Source organism: Leptosomus discolor, chromosome 8 (genome assembly GCF_034619465.1).
Source record: "Leptosomus discolor isolate bLepDis1 chromosome 8, bLepDis1.hap2, whole genome shotgun sequence".
NCBI classification, from domain to species: domain Eukaryota; kingdom Metazoa; phylum Chordata; class Aves; order Leptosomiformes; family Leptosomidae; genus Leptosomus; species Leptosomus discolor.
In genome coordinates, this window is record NC_141398.1 from 41544706 (window position 1) to 41561905 (window position 17200).

General features: G+C 45.2%; 1 protein-coding gene across 1 annotated transcript in view; it reads right to left on the reverse strand.

Moving 5' to 3' along the window:
* Positions 1 to 17200, reverse strand: part of NECAB2 (N-terminal EF-hand calcium binding protein 2) — an 85545-nt gene that overhangs the window by 9887 nt on the left and 58458 nt on the right. The window contains exons 4-5 of the mRNA XM_086469391.1: positions 13618 to 13643; positions 10001 to 10098 (exon numbers count right to left, since the gene is read on the reverse strand). Coding sequence (XP_086325517.1) covers positions 10001 to 10098; positions 13618 to 13643 — 124 coding nt within the window. The remainder of the gene's footprint in view (positions 1 to 10000; positions 10099 to 13617; positions 13644 to 17200) is intronic.

Genomic DNA, 17200 nt, shown 5'->3' on the forward strand with positions numbered 1-17200 from the left:
TGCCTTGTGTGAGCAGATCGCTCTCTCTAGCATGGGAGCCTGCTCTTTTTGGAAAATCGTATTTATAAAGGTGCAGGCTATGCTGAGTTCTGTCTTATGATGTGGACTGGATGATAGAATATAAGTCTATGAGAGTATGCGTAGCGCAATGTTGGGATTTTATTACTTAACTACAGCCTATAATCTTGGTTCAGCTTTAGGAAAAATCATACAGGTGATTCTCATGTTCATTTAAAACAGCCCAACTCCCTACATTGAGATTCGTTGGATGGATGGACATTGGGTACAAAGATACTCCAGCTGGTGCAGAGGAATACTGGAGTGTCAGTAAAGATCTGATGATTTTTGGCAGGCCAGTAAATCTAATATCTCTGAAATTAAAATGACAGTGTTTTTTTTTTTCCCCCCACTCACTAACTCCCAGCTGTGACATTTGGTCTGAGGAGCCGGGTCTGAAACGTGTGTGCTCAGAGGCTTTTCAGCAATCCCTCAGGCCTTCCTTCTAGCAAATGTCTTATTTGCCGTTGCAAAAACAAGTAATTAAGAATACCAGCTCCAAAGTAATCCTTCCCTTCATCTTATTAAAAATTTGTCAGTCTGTCCTAGGGAGATTTAATGAGGTTTGGTCTTATTAATTCCACCCTGAAGAGTTATTTCCTCCTTTCTTTGCTTGAGAAGTTAAAATATTTATGGAGATAATATAATAATTGCTGCTCAATGAAGCTGCTTTTGCCAGAAGCTCTTGGAGGGGCACACCTCCAAGCCTGCTCTGTTCCATCCAGCTGGTCCATTAGTTCAAGGCTAGAAAGACTTTGGCATCACAGATACCACCCTGCTGCAGTGTTTTGCTGGCAAGCCTTGGTTGAGGAAAGAGCATGGCAGCCACCAAAGAGGCAGAGGAGGGTGAAAAAAAGGAATCTCCCTTTGTTACATCCCCAGCTGCCTGGCCTTGACATCTGCTGCTGCAAATGGGCAGCTGCATACACCTGCAATGAGCAGCGAAAGTAAAGGCCTTGTTGAAAGGATGGCCTCAAGATTTCTGCAGGGGACAGGTCTCAGGACAGCCTTGGAAAGTGTCACCATTTGGCAAAACAGGGCTTGAGCCAGACACAGTGAAAAATGAGAGAAAGTAGGAGGGGGAAAAGGAAAACTTGCTTTAGCCACAGGCAATCGGGGAAATACTGCCCAGTGCTGTGTCCTCTGATCAGTCGGCTGAGGTCCAAGCCCCAAATCCCACCCCCCTCTTCTCATCACAGGCTTTTTATGTGTCTGCAATGCACCTTCCCACACATGGTGGGTGCACACTTGCAGGCACAGACTACTCAAAGCCCTGCAACAGCTCTTCTAGCTTTCAATTTCTATATGCACCTGCCCCAAATCTGCCCAATTCTGGAACAGGCTAATGAAAACACCCTTGGGATACCTGTGCAAATCACTGCTGGAGTTTTGGTGCCATTGAGTGCTTGGACTTGCCAATACCAGCATTGAGCATCCCTCACTGGGCATTGCAAAGTGATGCCTAACTCTCATGGCCGTGTTCTTGTGTGTATCAAATGACTGGAAAAAGAGCTTTTCGATGTTGTTGAGCATCTCAAAGCTTCTTTGCTGGCATTTTTAAAGGTCACTATTTAGCTCGTTAAGACTACAGGATGTAAAATATAAATGATGCTGTGCCATAGACTTGGACACCCACCCGTGACAACCCCGCACCTTCCCCTTGCCTTGCAGCGTTACAGCCTGACCAACGAGGCTTTGCAGCGCCGATTTTCAGTGAGACTGACCAAATTGGCTGACATTTGGCAAGCCTGGGGACATTGACATCTTCTCTGATTTTCATTAACTCCAACCACAGCTGAAGCACGCCCACAGACAAATGGCACCGAACCGAGGAGGATTTTCAAATGGAAACCAAAGCCAATTCTGTTTCACCCACACTTCTCCTCCAGTTTAAAAAAACCCCAACAAAACAACAATGCAACAACAAACCCATTGCCATGCCATGAAACACCCCTGTCAAACCTCATCCCAGGATGATGGAGAGGTTATCTTCCACCCACTCACTTCTTTAAAAACCAGTCATGTGTTGCACTGTAACCTCTGAGTGGCTGATTTAAATTTCTTGCTCATAATTGCCTGTTTTCTTTCAGGAGATGTTTCCTTATAATTAGAATAACACTTAGACCTGCCTCTCACTCCTTTCCCTCCCCCCGACTCTTAAATCCCTTCAAAAGCGGAGACCCAAAACTGATTGCCTGGCACATAATCAGTAGAAGAAACCTGAAGAGAACAGACACTTAAATAGTTGATAAATGAAAGCATTAACATATGAAAGACCCTCAGCCTTCCTAAAATGGCTCTAAAAAACCAAATGACACACCTGTTCAGATAAAAAAAAAAAAAAAGGCAACATGATCACATGGATTTTAAAAGCATTTTGCTATAAAATCCTCCATTTATAAATCTTGGTGTTGGACCCTTCTCAGCTCATGTTTGCCTTGTCTGGTCCTGAACGTCTGCTGCCATGGACCGTTTCCAAGGAACTGATCACAGGACTTCACTCTTCTCATTGTTAGAAAATCTGCTTGCTGCAATATAATCCCACCATTTCTTGTTGCAGCCACATGGATGTGAAGGGCAGGTAACTGGTAGACCATGCATGCGCTATACAGCACACCCCCTGAGGTCACATATGGATCAAGAGGTATATGCCAATTTTGCACCCTGTCCACTTAGCAGGCAAAGAACAGACTGGGAAACAAAGCATGGCCTCCTACTTCCAAACACCCCGGCTATAATTAGCCTTTCCCTTCACACAAGTTCCTAATTAGCTGTATTTAATATCCACAAGATGGTAAATTAATATATATTTTATTTCAGTTTTTCAAGGCAAGTGCAGATTTTGTTTTCCAAACAGGACCTACTCAAAAGACCCTGCAGACGTAATGATGTGGGATGGTGAAGCTGCTGAAGGCTCAGCCTGGTTGTGCCAGCTGGTTACGTGTTGACTTGATCCCTGCCTTTCCTTTTGGTAGCTCCTTTAAAGCTGCTCTCAGGCTATTTGGCAAGACTGCAGCACTGAAGTCTGGTGCATTTATTCCCTTCACCATATAATTTATCTAATGCCAGGAGCAATAGCCTTAAAACAGGAGGGAGGAGGAGGAAAACAACGTCCTTACAGGATGTCTGTGAGAGCTGGAGGCAGGACACCATGAGCAGGACCTCCAGAGATGATGCTCTTCCTTCTCAGAGTGAGCAGAGGAACATGAATTTTGCAGCGACAGACAAGAAGAAGAGCAGTGAATAAATACCTTAGTTTAAAAATAAGCTCCAAAAGAGACCTCCTTAAGATTCATCTCCCTGCCAGTCCTGCTATGCTCCCTGCCAGTCTGGCAGCCTGGCTGGATCTCACGCACAGCCCTGTGGGGCTGGCAAGGAAATCGCTCCGGATGGCATCCCATGGAGAATCGGCTTTCTGGTCTGGAGTCTGAATAGAAAAGTTGGGGAAAACTTGGTTCTTGCAGAACTGGACTAGCACTTTTTGCTTTCATTTGCTGTGCAATATTTTCTTAAATTAATTCCAGATTAGACTTGCAGAAATACTTTCTGAGAAGATAAACAGATATGCCTTGTTTCCTTTTAGATTATTCTTGAACTGTGAAGTTCCATAACTTTTCCAGAAATCCACATATTTTTTTTGCTATATAAATTGATACTGAAATTGTTCAGAATGTATCATTCAAAATATATGGAAAGATGACTCAGCCTTTACCAATTCACCGCCCCATCACCATTCCTTTCTTTTTTTCAGCCAAAACCATTCAGCATCAATACATCTTTAACTGCATTATAGGAGTGTTTCAAAGCTGGCGTTTCGTCATAAAATCACCCATCCAAGAAAGGGGCAAAAGAGCAGCTAATAATCCCTAAAACAGCTCCCTCCCTGTCAAGGCAGATCTCCATGCTGCAAAGGCAAGGATGGACGATGCTCTGAGGCCCCCAGAAAAGGCAAACTGACCATTTGAGCAAACATCCTGACCCCTAAAGAAGAGCCAAATGCTTCCAAGGTGGAAGATAATGACAAGGTGCACAGGATCTCATGGGCTTCAGCCAGGCACAGAGTGCCAGGAGATAAGCTGTTCCTGTGTTCGGCAGCAAGGAAGCCATAGAAGCGCTTCTCCAAAGCAGTGGGGCACCAAGTTGCCCAGGAGGAAAGATGAAGCAATAGATGTGCTATGTTGCACTGGTACCCCATGGGCTTCAAGTCCAGACCAGGAAACCTCAGCTGATGCTGATGTAACCACCATGGCACAGTGCGAGCCGAGTTGGGGCCAGATCACAATGTCGATGAGAAGCCCTGAGCTCATGCTGTTTGGGCTGGGCACTACCTAGAGCTGCTACCACCTTGTTGCTGTTACACCCTGCCACGGGCCAGCCTCCTGCTGCAGCAAAGCACTGCTCCAGGAGCCTCAGATAACCTTGATATGAACACCATTTGTTCAGCAGAGCAGAAGAAAACCTGCCCAGGTAAAATGAAAGGACGAGATAGAGGATTAAGTGGAAGGTGGGAGGAAAATAGCATTTTTAAGCATTATTGCTACTGACTATTTTATCTTGAAGTGTCATCATTCACAAAAGAGCAATATCACATTTGGCAAGCTTAATTTTGGCAGGTAAGAATGCAAATGAGAGCACTCTATATTGCTGTGCTATAAAACAACAAAAATCCATCCACCATTTTTAGCATCCAAGACTGGTGGCAGATGGTGCTTGCTCTGGGCTTGTAACTGAGCTGCTCAAGCAAGCGCTCTTTTGCAGTGTGCTGCTGGTGGCTGAAAGCTGGGGGAGACCCACAGCCACACCAGCACCAGCAGCGGGGAGAGGAGGTCTGCTGCAGCAGCTCCCACCAAGCCCCAGTAGCCCAGCATCTCCTGTTCGCTGAGATGACATGTCACAAGGGAGAGACAAGAAGGGTGAGTTGTGTCAGGAACAATTTCACTCACGAATAATGTATGCAAACTTATTCACCCGTATGCATATACCTGTGAGCTCCCCAGCCCTGCTGGATTGCCAGCAGCTGGTATTGAAGGTCAGTACACTCAGTTTTCCCTTTATGATTTACAAATTCTCACATCTAAATAATGATTCTCGGGGGAAAATGTGTTTGCAGTTGGTTTGGGTACGGTGCCTGTCCATAAGATGTGGTATTTGGCACCCTGGCATGAGAAGACTCTCAGGGGGTGCATGATGTGTCACCACTTAGTCGTATTTCCACCCAGGTCCATTAAATGAGATAAAAAAGGATTTTGGCAAATGACAGACTGGCAGTGGAGCAGACAGCAAGCAAGCAAGGAGTGAAACACCATCTTTCACATCTCCTTTTGCTCCAATCCAGGACCAAAAGCGATAGCGAATATCAAACACAGGGTGGTCCAGGGCCACCGACAAGTCCTCAGGCCTCCTCCATAAATCCCTCCAGCTGCTGCCCCTCATTCTTGCCTGAAGTCAGTCTCCGAATCCCCCCTAGTTTATCAGCACCCCCCTCCCCTACTCTGCTTACTTCATTCCTGGCCCTCACTGAAGCAGAGCATCTCAGCCTTTCCCCACACTGTGTTCATGAGCACCAGAGAGATCAGCTCCATTTCATTCGCATATGGGCATGGGGGACTGTTGCAATTTCAGCTCTGATTTTGGGTAATTTTTCTTTCCAAGCACTCTCTTTCCAGCTGGGACAGAGCACACATCAAGGATGGTCACCAGTGCTTCTTGAACACACCTGCTGCCCAGCAGGAGCACCTCCAGAAAAGAATGATTTGCCATTAAATCTGAGCTGCTTTGCCCTTGAGGGCGTTCCTCACTCAGCATTTTTGGGACTTCTTTGCAGCTTGCTTTTAAAGTTTGCCTTACCGCTAAAGGTCAGCCTTGCTAATACTTCCATACACAGTGCCGCAAAGTGCTTATTTGGCAAAAGCAGGGAGTGGGAGCAACCCCACTGTGGCAGGCGGTGGAAGCTGTACCCAGCAGGAACCTCTAATTGAGCCTCTGGGGTTCAAAAAAACCCACAAAATGTGCTTTTCTTTACCAAGCTAAAGCACATTTCCCAGGGCGTCTGGGTGAGGGTGTTGTTCAGTGGTAACCACCACTCCAGTGCTGTCCCTCGGGCTCCCCAGGCATTGTACCCTGCTCCCTCATCCCCAGCACGCCTCGAGGCTGGCAAGAATGGTGGACGCATTGGCTGGGCACCATCCCACAGCAGGCAGCCCGAGGCAGAGGGGGGGCAGTAACCAAACGGGAGAGCATTCACCTGGTTCCAGTCCCCCAGCTCCCACACACCCCACACACCCTTCAACACCAGACACACAAACCACGTCCCTCCTGGTCATGTTAGTTTTGGTGTTCGCCAACTGTGGTATAAAACAGTAAATGAAAATTATATAAGGATATCTCCTGCCATCAGCTTTTTCTAGATCCTGAAAGTCCATTTCCTTTCTCTCCAACTTAACTTTGCATTTCCCATTGTCATTGGCAGTCATTTCAATGCAGCATGGACATCACTGTATTGGAAAATAATTACAATGACAGATTCTGTTTTGCTGTGTGAGACCTTCCAGTATTGAATCTAATTACTGCTGATACTTTATGAGCTCCTCCAGCATGAGATAATTGCTGCTTTCTCTTTTTATGAGCAAGAAATAATCAGTTGTCTTTTAAGGTGAGAAATATAAACAGCAATTAAATACCACGGCTATCCAGCCCCTCTTGTCAGCAGGCACTTCTCATCAGAAAGCCAACACAGAAGAAGGTTAGGCTTCATTTATCATTTGCACCGAGTACTTTTTTTAATGGAGGGGAAAGGGAGGGAACAAGGAACACTCTCAAATGATCGATAGTCTTCTCCAGCTGATGAAATGCTTATTTTAATATAGAGGAGGAGGAGCATCTCACAAGCAAAGCAGTTTGCTCACAGGTCACAGTGCTCAGCATCAGCACCAAGCCCTTTTCTGGCCTCGAGGAAAAGCTGCAGAGACAGCAACAGGCTCGAGCACCAGGGGCACAAAACCACACTTGGATCCTACCAAAACCTGCTGCTTCAGCAGTCTTTTCCCTGATCCAGTGCTTCCAAAAATATATTTATATGTACATCTCTCCCAAACATCCTGACATCAGCATGCATCCCTGGGTTACAGCATCACACGTGGAGGAGACGGAGAAGAAGGAGACCTTTATGGGGAGACCCATCAGACAAGTGGGAGCTCACACTGGCTTTTGCAATCCTGGGATGGATCTTTTCCTGAAAATAATGGCTGAAGCCTTATCCTGCAGGTGTGGTCCCAGCCCTGGAAGAAATAAAACACCCCTGTGATGTCCCCTAGGCTGGGGTACGGGGACACACATCAGCTGGAAACTGGTGAGAAGAACTCAGCCAGATTATTTTATCAGATTGGGTCACAAGAAGCCTTTTTTTCCGACACTGTTTTGGCAATCCTGACACTAAAACCAGAAAGTCTAGGAAACAAGTACTTTTTTTTTTAGTGAAAAAAATCTCACATCTTGAAAATAAGCACTAATGGTTCAGACTCAGGAAAAGCTTCTGATGCTGCCTGGAAGTCTGTCCTGTCTGCACACTGGAGATGAGTTTCTCTACCACCTACAACAGTTTATTTTCTGGTTTTCGGTTTGGTTTTTTTTTTCTTCTTCAGTTCTTTACTTGAACAAAGCATCTGCGTTTGAATAATTCATTGATGAGGTTTGTACCACTTTGTTCACAAAATCATGGCAGGGAACAATGTTTTTCACGACATACTACTTTGCCAGCGCCTCTCTGTGAAAGAGTCTTGCTCCACTTGCTTGCTTGCCAAAAGTCTGTCAGGCAGCGAAGAGCAACATACCCGATGGGCTGATAAAATGGGAGTGATGAGGGGATGCTGGGGCAGCACTCGCTCATCTGGCTTTACCCGTCTAGAAGGGGAATGTCTGCATTTGAGATGAAAAATGTAATCCTTTAGCATCACAGGAGGAAGATACCTCCAGTGCTCTGGATCTCCCTGGTTCCCACCACAAGATCATGGTGGAGGTCACCAGCTCAGGTCTATGTAAATAACATTTACCCTTTGTAATTAAGGCAGGTGAATCCTGCCTCAAGTTGCTGAATCAAGGAGAAAGAAAGGCATTGTTATGAAAGCAGTGGATTTGGATTATGAATAACCATCCTGCTTCTGCTGCAGATTTCTTATGCAAGATAATACCCACATGCTCAGATGCCTAATTTATAAACAGAGAATAAGCCACCTTCCTCTTGGAAAACACTGGGAGGAATTAGTCATGTATATTTAACCTCACATTCGAAAAGCAATGGTGGAAAGTATCACAACTAGCAAGTTGGAGTGAATTACTGTGATCTCTATTAGCATGTTAACCTGTATTTAAAATACATAGTTGGCGAATCTGACTGCCAGAAAATTTGCTAATAATGAATATAAACGAAGTATGAACAGACTCAGCAACTTAATTAGAAAAAAATGAACTATTACTGTTGTCCTCTTTTTTTACCTTCTCATAATGGTCATAAAAATTCATAAACACTTCCAGACACATCACTGCTTGGCCAAAGACTTCTGCCTTTAGTTTATTGTGGCAAGACATCAAAATGGGAAACATGTGGCTTCACTTTCCATGCAGCCCTCCTCACAAACATTAAAAAGGATGGATTTTGATCAAGCGAGGAAATCAGAGTCTTTACTCAGCAACCAGGGGGAAGAGAAATTTGCTGTTTCCCATTTAATTCCTAGAACTACTTATCATGACCACATCTTTAATGTAGAGTAATTTGAGTTTCTCCTTTAGCTTCAAAGATAAATGGAAGGGAGATTTCAATTTGGATTACTCAGAGGAGGGCTGGAGTTGAACTGGGAAGCCCTTACATGTGCTTGGAAAAAGCAAAACCTCCCTCCTTGGCTTGGTCCTCAGTGCACCACACTACTGCTCACCAGTGAAGACTACGCTCTCATTGCGGTACAAAAGAATGATGCAAATACAGTTGAAGGCAGAGTGGGAGAAGGATTGATTATCCTGAGGTCATAAATATTACCAATACAGCCCTGTTATTTTATTAAGTGGTATGGAAAGGACAGGAAAATGGTTTCAAAGAAACAAGAGCTCTTCTCTCCTGGTAAGACACCAAAGGAATGGTGCACCACTCAGCAGTGATGTTTATCCGGTACATCAGCTCAGATTTTCTAGGTATTCGTAAATAAACTTCAATACACTTCTTGATCAGTGCCACTGTCTTAGTAGTCCATTATTAACAGTATCATTAAGGTACATGGTGGATTTTTTAAGAAGCTAGGGGTACTCTGCAGATATAAAATAGGACATTAAGTTGGTTTTAGTGATTGTATGATTCCCCTGTAGTCCTTCAAACACACGGCCCTCTAGTTTCTAACACAGCGGCTGCACACCTGAGCAATCACATTGTTGGAACTCAGGCTGCCTTCCAACATGGAAGCTGTATTTAATGGCAGCTCTGTAGTACAAAGTTTCCAGAAGGACTCCCAATAACGCTAACAAGAACTCATGCATTTAAAATCCCACCCAAGAGATTCACAGACAATGTTGTCTGAAGACAACTGGAGCACCTTCACGCTTCAGGCAATGCAGAGCATAAGCCGTGTCACAGCCAAGACTGCCTGCCAGATCTAGGAAGGCTGTTGAGAAAGTAAGGTGCTCTGCCACAAATACTCCACACCACCATCACCTACTGCACATGGCAATGATACCTTGGTCAAAATCTGGTCAAGATTTTCAAGATTCATCTCCTGTTAACACAAAAAAAATCCATTGTATTCATGTCGCTGCAATGATCCACTTGCCGCACAAATGCAAGAGCACGAGGAGCCATCACTGCTGAGTAGGACGAACTTCAGATTTAGATGCTTTGTTAACCCAACATTTGCACCGTTCACTCCAAGACTGTGGGGCACAAGGCACAGTAAGGAGGACTTACCCGTTTTGTGTAGTCCATTGCCTTCAGGATGGAGAGGTTCAGTGTCTCCAGTGAGGCCAAGACATCTTCATAGTCTCCCATATGGTCAGCAAAATAGTCTGGGAAAACCAAGAGGGACATGATGGGAAATGTTGATGTAACTTAACACTTCAAGGCTAAGTGCCACAGCAAGGTCTATTTATTGGTGGAAAGAAAAACCTGAGAGGGTGGTTTCAGGTATATTTTTGTATTCTATGTCCTGAGCCAAAGTCACAACTTGTCCTGCAGTGATGGGAAGCAGTGCAATTCCCATGAAGTTTGGGACCACTGTAAAAAAGAGATGTAAGGCACAGTAGCTCCCATTGAAAATAACTTAGAAGGTGCTTCATTTCCATGCCCACTTCTGCATTTGACCGTATCTTGTCTCTCTCCCTCCTATTGCCAACATGGAGGAAGAAGTCTCAAAAGAAATCTCCTTTCCATTCCCTTGACAGCCTTTACCACTCAAAGCATCCAAGTATCTGCCAGGTTCATCTCAATTTATACAAGCTGAGACTGGCCTTACATCTTCCTCTACATTCCCATTGTATTTGCACCTCAGCCCACTATCATAGGTTACAGAGACTTCTGAGAGTGAAATATGCCTCAAAAGGAAAAGAATGAAGCTGCAAGCTTGACCCAAAAGCATGTATTCTCCACGGAGTCCACACTTTCTCCACGCCGTCCTCATCCCTCCTGTGGGAGGGTGATCTGTGTCAGGCTGCACCACAGCTCTGGAAGTGTCCAGATGCAATCCTAGCTGCTCTTCACTGATGCAAAATACAGCCAAAATTGGAGCGTTCCCACATGGCCAATGGCTCCATGACACATATGAGCCCCGGTGCAGTTTCATGCATGAGCTACGGAGTCCTGAAATTCACTGTTCACAATGGAAACAGTGAGAAGTCCAGCGATTGAGACGTGCAGTGAGTCTGCAGCATAGACGTGAAGTTACCCTGGTTTTGGGTGATTGACACAGACTACAGCTAAAAGCTGTTCCTTAAAAGCCACTAGCACTAAGACACAAAGCTTCACACCAAGGTGACATCTCCGCAGAATGCAACAAGACATAAACTTCAGGAAACAATCCCACTAATTAGGTTTTCTTGGCTTAATTAGAAGTGCCTATAGCTATTTACAGCCGGAGAACATATCCAAGGGGAAGAAGATTTTGGCAGAAACCAGAATGTCGCAGTATGATTGACAGCAGCTGTTTGTGGTTCCATGATAAGCCAAACAGCTTATTCTCACTCCAGTGAGTTTATCTGTGTTATTCTTATTACTTTACTTGGGAAAGAAAAGCCGAGCAGATTTTAATCATAAAGACTTCTTGTAAGTCCTGAAATAAAAAGCTGGACCCATACATTTCAGGAGAAATGAGCTGCTGGGGGCAGAGCACAGCCCTCGAGACCAAGCAAGGAGGACCTGGGAGGAGAACAGTATTGACTTAACTGAAGTATTCAGTCCTACAGTTTTAGCCTTGTTTATTCACATGAACATCTGTGATCAGGTCTTCCTATCCTGCATAGTTCTTGCTCATAGCTCCTACATGTCTATGGAGAGCAATGGGATCAATGCTCAGTAGATGAGCACCACAGAAACCCAGGGCTGGTGTGGGAAGAGGTGAGTGTCCCCCACTTGCCTCTCCCCAGCAAAGCCATCGCCCACTATCCTGGTTGCAGTGGGTTGATGTGCATCTCCCATTTGTAGATTACACCTCATTTCACTGGACAGCTTGTACTGTTGCACACAATGTCAGTGTGTTTCATTTAAACTGAAGGGTGGTGGGTACAATTCGGTAGCTGTATGTGTATTTTCTGGGCATATTAAGAGCTGCAAGCTGTCCTATGACTGGGAGCTCCTCTGGGGATGAGGAACTACACAACCATGTTTAAGTCAGTCTATATGCTGGTGACTGTTGCATTAGTTGGCAGGAAAAAAAAAAAAACAGAATTTTTTAGGATGCTATCTGATATGGATTAAGCCATATCAAATTAGTCATACAAGTTGCAGGGCTCAATAAATCCCTTTTAAGATGCTTTCAATGACTTACAACACGCAACCCATTTCAAGAGAGAGATTACAGCTTCCATTTAGCCAAAAAAGAGGTTTTATGTTTAAATTAATACTTAGAAGAGTAGCAAGCAAATAAGAAATTGCAGGCAAGGGCAGGTATTCAGCAGAAAATGGATCTAGGCAGGATCTCACGTTGATCGATCCTTCCTCCGGCTTCCTGCAGGAGGTGGTGGGTTTATCTCCCTCCTCTCCTGGCAGCTTCACCACTCAGAAAGGCAGCGAGGTGAGGTGGGATCATGCTGGGTGACAGCTATGTGATTTTCTGATTTTATCAGACTGGTGGAGAAAGCAGGGTGGGGTCAAGCAACGTTACTAACCCTGTATTTCCTGGCAAAGTCGATGGTACAAGCTGTGGTGTTTTGATTTCTTGGGTCAGCTGACAAAAGAATCTAACGCAACGAGAAAGGAGTGATGGGAACCAGTCCATTGTATTGTCAGCAAAACAAAAGGGTTTTATGGAAGCCTTAGTTTCTTGTGTACCAAGACAACACGAAGCAGGGATAACCAGCTGAAAGTTTGCTGCAGGCTTGAATGCTCAAAATCCTGCAGAGTGCTGCAGTGAGAAAGGCAGGATGTGGGCAGCGACAAAGTACACCAGGAGGAGAGAAACCTTAGCCGGTGTTCTGGTGCAGACAGACCCACAGGCTGTGATGGACAGAGAGGTCTTTAAAGTATCGGGTATAATGAGTAACCGCCTGGTGCTGGCACTGGCGCCCCGGCAAGCACCTTTCTGGCTGGGCAATCCACTCTCAGCCAGATCTCTGCAGGCTGTAATTAGTGGCAAAGAGATGAAGGTAAAAATGGTGAAGACCTGCTGAGGTGGCTTTATATGTTTTTCTGCATCCTGGCACAGGAGAAGAGACGGATGAGCCCTCTTCAAGGCCACACACTTCCATCTCCCCATTTCCTCCCAAAAAGTTGGGGCACAGGATAGATTTCCCAGTACCAAGTGTCCATGGAAAAACATACCCAAGTGAGCAGCAGGAGCCCCGCACATGCGTCACCTCCCATGGAGACAAAGCCCTTGAGAAATCCTGGTAGGAAAAATTCCCTTTCTGGTTAAGATGTGGGACAAAACATTATCAGAGACTTTCTTTTCAGCCTTTAATTTCTGCAAGCCGTGGGAGGTGCAGCAGAGGTGCTGTACTCCTTAGGCAGCCTGCTGGGAAACATGAAGGTTTGCCTAAGGAGAAACACGTTATGGGTATTGCAGAGGGATAGTGGATTACTGAACTTCAGAGTGGAGCTGGAAGCCATGACATTGCCAGAAATTAAACTCCAGCTTGTTATTGAACAGGAGCCAGGTGCTCCACTCAGCTCTGACCCCGTTTGTGTGGCAAGAAAATGAAGAAAAGTTTTGCCAGTTTTCCTGTGGAATAAGGGGCAAAGCAGCAGAAGTGCCGAGACCCCCCAGCTCTGCAGCCACCATGGCATCACCAGCTTTGTAGTGGGTTTCATGCATCTTTCAAAAGCACACATACACATAACGGTTGCTTTTGCCCTGAGGGAGGGACTGCACTCACCGCACAGCTCCTTGGTATCCACGTTGCTGGAAGAGGGGGAGGACAAGGCAGGGGAGGAAGCAGGAAAAAAAAGAGAGAGAAAGTCAATTTTAATGTAAGGGACACATGAAGGCTACAGTTAGGATTTCTGCAGGCTTAACCCCAGATAACCACCTGCAACATCATCCACCCCCTCAGCATCCCCCAGCCACCAGTAGGGACAGCCTAAGAAGAAGACAATGGTTGGTGCCACTCAGGGTATCCACACACCTCTGCATGTTCAGCATCCATGCAGCTGGGATGGGTCCACACGTTATTTTGGATATTCTATTACCTGACGGGGGAAATGAGGACTTGTGCACCCCCCCGCCAGAGGGCAGACCTGTGCCTATGGGGGACCTGGCCCACGCAGCACAGCAACACCTCTGCCTTCCTGCCAAATATCTACCCTGGCAACGTCCCGGTGAGGCACCCGATGCAGTACATGAATGTGTTCGTCTCCATTTGCTCAGAATAAACATTTGCAAAATTTACTTTTCTCATGATTCTGCCCCTGTGAAGCATCCGCAGGGCTGTGCACAGTTCCTGCCCAGAACTCCCTTCAGACAAAATTGCACAATTACTTCTTAATACACGAACATTTCATTTATGTAATGACATCTCAAGAGACAACCTGCTTGGGAAATAAAGATTGCTGCTGATCTTTTTGTGCCTCAGATTCCCACACAATTATTAGTGCCGTTCAAGCATGGAATGATCTATTAATAGAACTGTATTTTATCAATCCATTTACTTCCTGGAAAGTTATTTCTTTAACTGAACTCATCCCTCCTCTGTCTAACCTGTCAACATAAGCAGATTAGGGAAAGCGATGCTTTCAATACCACTTTCACTAGCAGCATCCTCCCGCAGCCCTGCCCTGGATCCTGAAATCCTCCCGACCTCTTGCCTGATCAACAGGTCTGCTCCTAGCCCCCAGGGCCTGGGCTCTTCCCTGCCTCCATGATCTGAAGCTTTCACTTGCTGTTGGCCCTTTCTTGGGATGAGATATCCTTCTGAAGGGTTGATGCACAGTGGAAAAGCATTAATTTGGGATTGCTCTTCACTACCAAGGTCATATTTGAACCCTGTCATTGAGGATTCCTGACACGAAGTGTGGTGCCTTTGCAGCAAGCTGAAGTACCCAGGAAAAGCTCATCTCTGCTGACATCTGTTGCCATCTTCTGCAGCAGGCTCAGACCCCATGCGAGCAGAGCAGCCTTGCTAGGCTGTGCGTGGCAGCAGGACGGGGCCCAGGCTGGACTTCCCACTCAAATGGCATGAAGAGAGCTTCTGCTTTAGCAGAGACACTAATATAGGAGATTTTTTTCTTTGTATTTAGACTCTGCTTGAGAAGATGCAAGTTCCCGCAGCTCTGCTGGCCTCTCATTAGATGCATTTCATCCCCTAGGCACATTAGCCAGGTGCACGAGAGCTAAGCAGAAACACACGAGTGTGCTGGGGATACCTGGGGAGCAAATTCCCCAAATTCACAGTGCCACCCCTGCCCAGGTTCTCTCCAAAAGCAGACCCCCCAGGTGAAAGTAATGGGGACCCCTTCACTGCCACTTCTGAGCTATGGGACCTACCAGATGCTGGAGGGGAACGCGAACATCTCTATCCCATAAGATGCTGGCTGCCAGAAAGGTGCCATCTGACCTGTCTCACACTGTAAAATCATGTGTCACTGAATTACTCACTCTTTTGGGTAACTGATGTTTGTCAGAGTATAAGAAAGTAATCTCTTGTCTCAGACACATTTGCGGTGCAGGATATGTGGTTGTGGCAGCTGCTGGCAGCAGATGCACTGGCACAAGCTTCGACAGGAGGTACAGGCAGCCCATGCATCTCCCTGCAAAATGAGCTTTTACACTCCTTTATCTTAAGTCACTTGGAGATTTATTGTCTTTCTCAAACCCTGGAATTACTTCACTGAATCCTACAAAACTCCCTGGGAATGCTGCAAGCTTGATTTCCCTGACTTGACATTCTCATGACCAAGCCCGCTGAATATGCAGATCTGAAATGCTACCCAAAAGAGATGACTCCCGATCAAACAGTCCACAGTGCTTTGGCAGCATGTGATTGCTAACATGAAGCCTCAGCAATTCACAGGCAGAGAGAATTCAGGTGGTGGAAGAATTCCAGATAATGCATTTCCAACTCCAGCACAGCCCCATGCCTGCCTGAGGACCATGGCTGGTCTTCCGTCAAAGCTCTTGCCAGCACAGAGCCTGGGAAGTCAACTGATACCCTCAGGCTCATACATAGGAGTAGTTTTTACATCAGCATCACCCACAAAGCGCTTCAATAGCATTTTTCAGGAGCCAGTTAGTGTTTATAAACACCTACTGAAGTGGTTACAGGTTTGCAGCTAGGGCACATTACTGAGAAAAAAAATCTATTATTGTATTCCATGTAGTTTTGCATTGTAATAATTGATCTGCCACTGCCAAAAAAGGGCTTTTATTTCCTCACGTCCTGCCATCATATTATTGAACTTAATTGTGCTTGAATGTTAACTTGGCTGAGAAGCTGCTTTTAATTTTAAGCCATCTTGCATTAAGAATAAGCCCAATTAAAGAAATTACTGAAGTCATAAGCTGACTTAATAAAAAATATGATAAAGTTCAGATGAAAATTTCTAAGGAGAAATCAATGGGTACTTGAGCACGATCCACAGCATTTCCTGGCATGCCTCCATCCCACAGGAGCGTGTCCATTGGGAACATCACTGACACACAGCCACGTCCTCATCGGTGTTACGGGAGTTTTATTGCCCAATGTAGGCACTGCACAGATGAACAAGCAATGCAAGGGATGAGCAATACCCAGATTCAAAACAATTTACAAGCTGCTCTGGCGTTTTAATCACTAACCACCCCATTTGTTATGCCAGTAGGATTTTTTATGATGCAAATATTCAGGATTTGGGTTTCAAGCCTCATGAAACAGGAGGTGGTGGCTCCCCACGAATACCCTCACCATCCCTAACCCTTCATCCCAGCACTGCCCTTCAGTGGAGGTTTTTGGAGTGGTCACATACCATGAAGCCTTGTGTCATGAAAATATTTAGGTGAGCATTAGTTAATCTTTTTTTCAGCTGCCAAATATTCAATATTCCCATAAGCCACAATAAACTAAAAAGAAAAACTGCAACAACTTGTTCTCATTTTTTCAGGAAAGAAAAGAAATCTTTCAGCTATGAGAACACTTGTCTGTGAATTAGTTTTTAATTTTAAGCATTCTTACATTAATACTTCGACTAATTAAAGAACTTATCGAAGCCATAACCCAGGTAGCTAAGCAGAATATAATGTTCAAATGAAACTTCTGTGTTACATAGTTTTTTTCTGCATAGTAGATGCCACATCTGTCTGATCTCTTTCCAAAATAAAAGTCTTTCTTTCAAAGTAGAAAAAACCAAGAAAATCCAAATCTTTTTACTTTCGGGCCTTTTTCCTCTGTTTTCCAACCAATAAAGCTGTAAAATGGAGCAGCACAACCTTGCATCCTCAACCTTGCTGGGCATGTGCACCCTTTGAGGTTACTTTCCAAGGCAAAA